The 9,491-nt window shown below is 32.3% G+C and overlaps 2 protein-coding genes across 2 annotated transcripts in view; one reads left to right on the top strand and one right to left on the bottom strand.

Annotated features, from left to right (window-relative positions):
• The window catches only part of LOC127944351 (uncharacterized), a 7,932-nt gene extending 6,949 nt beyond the window's left edge, over positions 1-983 (bottom strand). The window contains exons 1-2 of the mRNA XM_052540228.1: positions 832-983; positions 651-756 (exon numbers count right to left, since the gene is read on the bottom strand). Of these exons, the coding sequence (XP_052396188.1) occupies positions 651-756; positions 832-855 (130 nt within the window). The 5' untranslated portion in view covers positions 856-983. The remainder of the gene's footprint in view (positions 1-650; positions 757-831) is intronic.
• Positions 984-2,082: 1,099 nt separating this feature from the next.
• Positions 2,083-8,862, top strand: LOC127945195 (PRELI domain-containing protein 1, mitochondrial-like). Its single transcript, XM_052541814.1, has 6 exons — positions 2,083-2,152; positions 2,779-2,905; positions 3,154-3,379; positions 4,700-4,813; positions 4,961-5,039; positions 6,450-8,862. Exons 2-6 carry the CDS (start codon positions 2,811-2,813, stop codon positions 6,539-6,541), a joined length of 606 nt encoding a protein of 201 aa, XP_052397774.1. The 5' UTR covers positions 2,083-2,152; positions 2,779-2,810; the 3' UTR covers positions 6,542-8,862.
• The last annotated feature ends 629 nt before the right edge of the window (positions 8,863-9,491 follow it).

The raw sequence follows: 9,491 nt of genomic DNA, 5'->3' as shown, positions 1-9,491 counted from the left end.
GTTTTCTGTGTGAATCTGTGTTAAAGTGTAATGTATTTCTGTGATGCTCCGCTGTATTTTCAGCATCATTCCTCCAGTCTTCAGTGTCACGTGATCTTCAGAAATCAGAATAATATGATTTACCAAGAAACATTAATAATTATTATCAATGTTGAAAAATTTTATAAATTATAAAAACGATTTCTATTTCTAAACTGTAAATGCTATTCTTTTGAACTCATTCTCTATTCATCTGTGAATCCTGAAAAATTAAATCTAACACAGTTTCAACAAAAAATTATCCACTGATAATAATAATCATAATAATGAATCAAAGCCGCAGGACATGATCATTCGCCATAATCATTAGTAAATCATTAAATCAATCAGTAATGTGTTATATTGTGCAACAATATTTATTAAAAAAAGAAAATGTGTCTAGTTTTAAGTACTCTCGAGTATTTATACCAGCTTCAGCAAAAACATGCTACAATCTTAATTTTAAAACTAGTAAAACATTTTTTTTTAAATAGCTAAAAACAAAGATTACTGTGCATTTAGCAAAAAATAAAAATAACTATTTGATATGTGCTGCTTCATAATTTAGTGTCTAATTCAATTGTTTCCAGTGTTCTAGTCATTACAGAGAAGCAGTAGAGCAGAAGACGCACCTCCACAGTCGATCATGTTGAGTTCATCTGGTCTGTCCAGTGGCCAGCAGTCATACTCACTGTTATCCAGATCATGCCATCCGAACACACACAGCACAAAACACACCTGAAACAGCAACACACTCATTATAACCTCCAGACTACTTCCCACATCTCCACATCGGGCTGAGAGTTGTGTTACCAGACAGATGCAGTGAGATCTCATGCTGACGGCTCGGTGCTGCTCTGAGGACTGAGAGAGTGTGATGAGAATCAGACTGAAGGATGAAGATGAAGATGATGATGATGATGAAGGGTGCACATGTGACCTTCACCTGGGCACGAGCACAGCTCTGATACATCACACACATGCTTCAACTGTTACTAGTGTAAAGCCAACATCAGCAATTAAACATTTGAAGTTGTTTCCTGAATCAGGAGAGAATTATCTTCTTTAGAATTCCTCATTAATTTGTAATGAGTGGTATGATGTTAATAGATCAGTAGTTTCTGCTTCTAGCAGTAGAAGTGAAAGTGTGATGGTTATAGAGTCTGGATGTGATTTATTACTCAGATATAGAAGATTAATATAATGAGTAGTTTTAAAAGTTGAAACAAGTCTCCATCTAGTGGTGGAAATAAAAATAGCAACTAGAAAATTTGATTATCTCTCTCTCTCTCTCTCTCTCTCTCTCTATATATATAAATTCGAGTTTATAAATTAATCTAAGATTCTCAAATATAATCTGAATTTGTTTAATCTCATGAAATCAGTTCCCTCGACTCTGATTTTAGTTTATTTTCATTGAACATTCAATGGTTTGAGCAATGGCTTTTCAGCAACAAACAGAAACATAAAGTTTATACTTGCACTTGAACAATAACGTTCTGCAGTCACACACAATTATAAAACACAATTAATTATATTGTCTACAATACGTGGTTTTAAATAGGATTTAATATTTATTTGTATTATAACGAGTTTATGAATGTGTAATTTCATATCCCCTCGGTGCATATTTCCATAATATAATATAATATAATATAATATAATATAATATAATATAATATAATATAATATAATATAATATAATATAATTTATAAGGTCATATAAATATTATGTAATAAACATTTTAAAAATGAAATAGGAATATTTTGGGACCAATTCTAACTATTAAACTAACTATTAATTACTACTTTCGCCTCGGTACACTGCTACTTTGCTGCTTATTAATTGTTTATTAAGTTTAGGTAGCTTATTAAGGGATCTATTATATGGTCATGCAGAATATGAACGGCTAATATGCTGTAATATGAATGCTGATAAACAACTAGTTAATAGTGGCGATTTGTGTCCTTTAGAGCATTGCTGAGCGCGAAAATGCAGAGAAATGCATAATAGTCGCTGATTCTGCTCTTTGGTGCTTCTGACGCGCGCCCCCGCTCACACACACAACCGCGCGCGCGCGTGCACGCACAGAAGGCGGAAATGCAGCGGATGTCGCTGAGCTTCAGGATTACAGTAAGTGCCACAATTTCTCGAGAAAACGTGTGATATGTGTTATATGTGTTCGTGTTCACTCGGCGTCTGCTCGGGATCATTCGTGTTTCGTGTCTCGCGCGTGTCCGCCGCTTGATTTGCTCAACAAACGGACAATAACAGTGCTGTAAAATAAAAACACCTCACATAGCTACGGATTTAAGAGCTTTAGTTTATTTTCAATCAGATTTATTACGTTTCTCGGTTTCTTCTCTAAAGCGGATCACGGAAGATAAACTCTAATGCCATTAAACATTATTTTATCATCATATAAACTTTAAAATGAGCCATAGGTTTATGTGTTAGCGTTTTCTGTGTGGCCCTTTTATCTGCTAAAACCACTTCCGATTTCAGAATATCACCATGGCAACCATAGTTTTCTTCCCCCGCAAAAAGTAACAGTTCCTGCAAGTTCAAAAAAGTATTGTTACAATTCATTTGAAAGAGTCATTGTTACAGTGTAACTCATACAGAGCATACATACAGAGTAATATTAATTAGCTACAAGCACTCGCTTTATGTTTAGTGCTTCTTGCATGTAATTAATCCTAATTAATTGTTATTAAAATAGTGAGAACAGTTTGTCATCTCTGATGTTCCCTGAGCAGGACTCTGTCCGTGGAGCTCTGCTGAGCTCGTGATGACCGGGAAGCACTTCTTCAGCGAGACGGACATCAAGAGCTCATGGGAGCAGGTGCTGACGGCCTTCTGGCAGAGATACCCAAACCCATACAGGTGTGAGCTCGTGTCTTTGCATCACTCGCACTGCGGTGGATGGGTGCCGTCAGAATGAGAGCTGATAAAAACATCACAATAATCCCCAGAAGACAAAAGATGAGACACATCCAGCATTAAGATGTTTTTATCAGCTGTTTGGACTTTCATTCTGACGGCACCCATTCACTGCAGAGCACGTGACGCAATGCTCCAGATGTGTCTGATCGATCCGTGGTTTTTTTTGATTGTGAACGTGTTTCTCTCAGCACTCATGTTCTGACGGAGGACGTAGTTTTCCGCGAGGTGACGCCGGATAACCTGCTCCTGACCCGGCGGCTCCTGACGAAGACCAATCGTCTCCCTCGATGGGCGGAGCGCGTCTTCCCCGGAAATCTGTCGCGCTCCGTGTACATCATCGAGGATTCGGTCGTCGACCTCGGAAACAGAAGCCTCACGACGCTGACCTGGAACGTAAACCACGCTAAACTCATGGTAAACCACATCTACTCTGTTTTTAGAAACACGCTTCGAACATGATACTGGTATTCTCATATGATTGATATACTGTTATAGTTTTTTATTTTTTGGATTTTATTTGAATTATTCTAAAATATAAATAAGATCTTACATTATTTTCTGTTTTAATTTTAGAGTTCAAGTCACATTGTTGAATGTTTTTGTCATTTTTATTAGATGTAGATGTCGTTTTTATTATTTCTTTTTAATTAGTTTATTTTGTTTTAGTTATTTTAGGACTTCAGGTTAAACTAAATAAAATAAAAAAAGATAAATACCAAGGCAACATTTCTTATTTTCTTAAAACTGACATAAACACGAAGAAATATATATTTCAGCTAGTTGCCAAGTCATAGTTTCTTATTTTCATTTAGCTTTTAACTTCATATACTAAAATAAAAAATAAAATAAAAACATATTTAAGAACTAAAACAAATGAAAATGACAAAAATACATAATAAAATAAAAAAAACTAAATATTTTATTTTATTTAACTTGATGATCAAAAAATTCTTAAAACTGAAATAAAAATAAATAAATACAACTAATAAAATTGGTAAAGACACACAACAAAATGATTAAAATGAATTGCATATTTTATTTATATTTAATATTTTACATACTAATTGAATATATTTTATTATAGCTAGATTCCAAGGGAACATTTCTTATTTTCTTTTCATTTGTAAGATGTATTAAAATAACTAAAACAGACATAAACAATATATATATATATATATATATATATATATATATATATATATATATATATATATATATATATATATATATATAAATCAATTAGTTGCCAAGCCACAAATTATAGTTTTCATGTACCTTATCTTCATGTACTAAAATAAAAAATAAATAATAAAACATTTAAAAACTAAAACAAATAAAAAATGACAAAAACACGTAATAAAATAACTAAACCCAGATATTTAATTTCAGCTGCCAACATTTCAAATTTTCATTTAGTTATTGTACTTAATGTAGTAAAACACAGAAATAAAAGATTATAAAAAGCTATATATATATATATATCTATATATAAACATTTAAAAAATCACTAAAACTAAAGTTAAGTTAAAATGAAAACGTGAAATATATATTAAAAAATAATTTAAAATATGTATACAAGCTATAATAGCATCTCAATGAAACTGGAATAAAAGACTCCCGATCTGATGCTTCCTGCGTCTGACAGTGTGTTTTGTAACCTGACGTGTGTGTGTGTGTGTGTATGTGTGTGTGTGTGTGTGTGTGTGTGTGTGTGTGTGTGTGTGTGTGTACCAGCGTGTGGTGGAGCGCTGTGTGTTCGTGGGCGAGCGAGACCGGTCTGTTTGGACGCGGATCACCAGAGAAGCCTGGGTCTCTTCAGGAGTGTTCGGTCTCTCCCGACCCATTCAGGTAACACCACGGCTGAGCGATGGTTAAACCTGATCACAGCTGTTCTCACCGTCTGGGTTTGAATCTGACCCGCGTCAGAAACAACCAGCAGGAGAAAAGATGATGAGACACTGACGTAAACATCCATGAGTGTCTGTCGTCCCGCAGGAGTTCGGTTTGGCCAGATTCAGGAGCAATCAGGTGAAATCGATGAAGGGTTTGGAGCATGCACTGTCCAATCTACAGAGTAAGAGCAAAACATGCACAAACACAAGTCCACAAACAGCCTAATACACACATGATTCAGTGCAAAATAAACCCCATCTGACAGTAGAGACGCTGAAGATGCATGATACAGGAATGGCTTTAATATCAATCATAGAAGTTTACTGTTAATAATAAGGACAGCTGTTATAATAATAATAATAGCTGTAATATCTTTACAGCACATGAAAACTGAAACTACAAGAGACTTTAACCGAAATAAAAGATTAAAATATTTCAGCTGTTTGCCAAGACAACATTTCTAATTTAAGCTTACGTAACTTGATATACTAAAATACCTATAAAATAATAATAATAATAATAAAAAAATAAAAATAATATATATATATATATATATATATATATATATATATATATATATATATATATATATATATATATATATATATACAGTATACAGTATATATATATATATATATACAGTATATTTATTTTTTTCTAGGTATTGTGTGGTTTTGTTAATTTTAGTACTAATATAAAAGTAGTAAAAATAACCAAACAAGACAATAAAATGACTAAAACTTTGACTAAAATGAAAAGGTTAAAATATAAACTCAGCAGAATATTAAAAAGAATAACAGTGATACCAAAATATCACTGGGTTTGGTTACTTGAAATAATAATTGAAATAAATTAAAATATAATAAACTTTTTATTTCCGCATTTTTTTCAAGACAGCATTTCTCCTGATAAGTTAGAGAAATAACTCAAACTAAAATAGATTTAATAAAAAAAAAAACTAAATAGAAATATATTTTGAAAACTGTCTAAAACACACAATAAAATTATTAAACTTTAGCTAAATTTAAAACAGAAAATATAAAAAACAAAATGATGCAATATATATATATATATATATATATATATATAACAACTATAATAGCATTTCACATTCCCATTTGATAAATAACTGCTTTTCATATCAAATGAAATAATTTAGTAAACACACACAGTATATTTTATTTAAATAAATGCATGACTGGTGTGAATAGGCCTTTATCTCTTAATCCTGAGTTATATTGATTTTTACTTACAAGCTGTTTCAAAGCAGCTTTACAGAAAATCATGATGATGTTTATAATATCTTAATATCTTAAATTATTAAGATTAGAGCTGGACAATAAAATAGTGACATCTTGAGACTATACAAGCAATTGCAGTCTGCTATATGTGAGTTTATTCTCATGTTGCGTACACGTTTCATAACTGTAAAAGACAAAAAACAGAACAGATTGAATTATCTCTGTGTTAGTTCATCTTTCCATCGCTGTTTATCAGTGTTGTATCTGACTCCATGAGAGAAGAAGAAACAGTAACTCTACAGTAACTCTACATTTTCTTCTTGTTTTCTTCTGTGTGTCCATCATTTCAGAAGCGTCGGCCGTGTGTCCCGGAGATTCTGCAGAGAAACACAAAAACACGAATTCAGCCTCCAAAACCCAGAAACCTCAGCAATACATATGATCAGCTTGAACAAAGAGGGAATTTCATCATCACATCAGGTCACCCCAAAAAAAAATCAGAAGAAAATGAAAGGAATACCACAATGATTTTTAGGAATATCACAATTTTATCATCATAAGTACCCCAGTTCTCGTGACTGATATGCAAAAAGATTATTTAAACTGTGAAATATTTATTTATATATCATTTGTATCATTTGTTGTACTGCCTTTAAGATCATTTCAATTATTTATTTATTTTAAATCACTGTATCGTTTAATTACAATAAAGAATAACCGCAAAACTGAGTTTATATCACAGTTCTGAGTTTAAATTTCGCAATTCTTTTTATATCGCAATTCTGGAGTTTAAATCTTGTGAGTTAAAATTTAAATCTTGCAATTCTGAGTTAAATATCATAATTCTGAGTTTAAATCTCGCAATTATGTATTTTAATCTCGCTATTCAGAGTTTAACTCTCAATATTCTGAGTTTACATTTGGTAATTCTGAGTTTAAATCTTGCAATCCTGAGTTTAAATCACGTAAATCTGAGTTTACATTTGGTAATTCTGAGTTTGAATCATGCAATTCTGATTTTAAATCTCACAATTCTGGGTTTAAATCACGTAATTCTGAGTTTAAATTCATAATTCTGAGTTTAAATTCATAATTCTGAGTTTAAATCTTGCAATTCTGATTTTAAAATCGCAATTCTGAGTTTTAATTTCGTAATTCTGAGTTTAAATCTTGAAATCCTGAGTTTAAATCACGTAATTCTGAGTTTACATTTGGTAATTCTGAGTTTGAATCATGCAATTCTGATTTTAAATCTCACAATTCTGAGTTTAAATCACGTAATTCTGAGTTTAAATTCATAATTCTGAGTTTAAATCTTGCAATTCTGATTTTAAATCGTGCAATCCTGTTTCAATCGCGTAATTCTGAGTTTTCATTTCGTAATTCTGAGTTTAAATCTTGGAATCCTGAGTTTAAATCACGTAATTCTGAGTTTACATTTGGTAATTCTGAGTTTGAATCATGCAATTCTGATTTTAAATCTCACAATTCTGAGTTTAAATCACGTAATTCTGAGTTTAAATTCATAATTCTGAGTTTAAATTCATAATTCTGAGTTTAAATCTTGCAATTCTCATTTTAAATCGCGCAATCCTGTTTCAATCGCGTAATTCTGGGTTTTCATTTCGTAATTCTGAGTTTAAATCTTTAAATCCTGAGTTTGAATCATGTAATATCCTGTTTCAATCGTGTAATTCTGAGTTTATATCATGCAATTTTGATTTTAAATCCCATAATTCTTTTAATTTTTTTTTAGTTTTAATTTCGTAATTCTGAGTTTTAATCATGCATTTCTAAGTTTGCACAATTCGGTTTAAAATGTGAAATTCTGCCTTCAAATCTTGTAATTCTGAGTTTGTATCTCACAATACTTATTTAATATTTTTCAATTCTGAGTTTAAATCTGACAATAGTTTTTTGTTTCAGCCTCAGAATTCTGAGAAAAAATTGCCGAATTGCAAGATAAAAAGGTCAAAATTACTTTTTTTTTTAATCCTTCATAGAAATAAGACCTGGACATGTTTTCATGTGAACCCTGAGAATCCTGTGATGTGACCTTACTTCATGGATGCTAATTAAAGTAACGGTGAAGCTCAGTTAACGATAAATGTGAAGACTGAGGATTAATCTCGCTCTGAGATCATGCTGTCCTGTACTGTATGTGTTTAGAAATTAGATTAGAAAACTCAGGGACAGATACTTCGCAATTGTTTACAATTGACACTGTCACCCTGCAGTGTTTCTGAAGTAACGCACAGTAGAACGTGCTGTTGTGTTTTATTTATATTTATTTAAGCTCCAGATGATCTCCAATATCTTATTCTTTTGTAATTTAAAAAAATATATTCAAAATATTTTTACTAGTGGTCTCAGACATTTGGACCCAACTGTTTTAGGATTTAAAATCATAAAATGCATTGAGGTATAACATATCATTTTATCAAATCAATTACGAGTTTATATTAAATAAATAATTGCATTTCAGGTCACAAGTTCAAAGCGATCAATCTCTTACAAATGTGCTGTTTTAATTCATTTCTAGTTGAATAAATGCATCATATATTATAATTTTAGAATTTATGAAACAATATTTTGTTGTAAGATTTGTTTTTCTGTATTCACAATGTTTTTAAATGCATTCCTTCACAGATGATTTAGTTTATTGTTGTGAAAATGAATATTTCACTGTTCAGTAGCTGTATTTTGCTTTTGCTTGAAAAAGACGAGACATGGTATCTTTAAATAAAGAAACAAATGATGAAACTCTTGTGGTTTGAGTAATTAAATTTAATTTGAATCAGTTCGGGAGTGTAAAGCTGGCTCGCGAATCATTTGAGTCAGTTTGGGAGTTTGTAGCGGGTTCGTGAATCATTTGAGTCAGTTCGGGAGTTCAAAGCAGATTCGCGAATCATTTGAGTCAGTTCGGGAGTTCAAAGCAGATTCGCGAATCATTTGAGTCAGTTTGGGAGTTCAAAGCAGATTCGCGAATCATTTGAGTCAGTTCAGGAGTTCAAAGCGGGTTCGCGAATCATTTGAGTGAGTTTGGGGATTGTGAATCATTTGAATCAGTTCGGGAGTTCGTAGCAGGTTCGCGAATCATTTGAGTCAGTTCGGGAGTTCAAAGCGGGTTCGCGAATCATTTGAGTCAGTTTGGAAGTTCAAAGCGGGTTCGCGAATCATTTGAGTCAGTTTGGGGATCGCGAATCATTTGATTCAGTTCGAGAGTTCGGAGAGGGTAAGCAAATCATTTGAATCAGTTCGAGAGTTCGGAGCGGGTACGCGAATCATTTGAGTCAGTTTGGGGATCTCGAATCATTTTAGTCAGTTCGGGAGTTCAAAGTGGGTTCTCGAATCATTTGAGTCATTTCGGGAGTTCAAAGCGGGTTTGCGAA

This window comes from Carassius gibelio, chromosome A23 (assembly GCF_023724105.1).
Source record: "Carassius gibelio isolate Cgi1373 ecotype wild population from Czech Republic chromosome A23, carGib1.2-hapl.c, whole genome shotgun sequence".
Taxonomy (NCBI): Eukaryota; Metazoa; Chordata; class Actinopteri; order Cypriniformes; family Cyprinidae; genus Carassius; species Carassius gibelio.
Note: the sequence above shows the minus strand (reverse complement) of the source record. Positions and strands in the feature narration are given on the sequence as shown.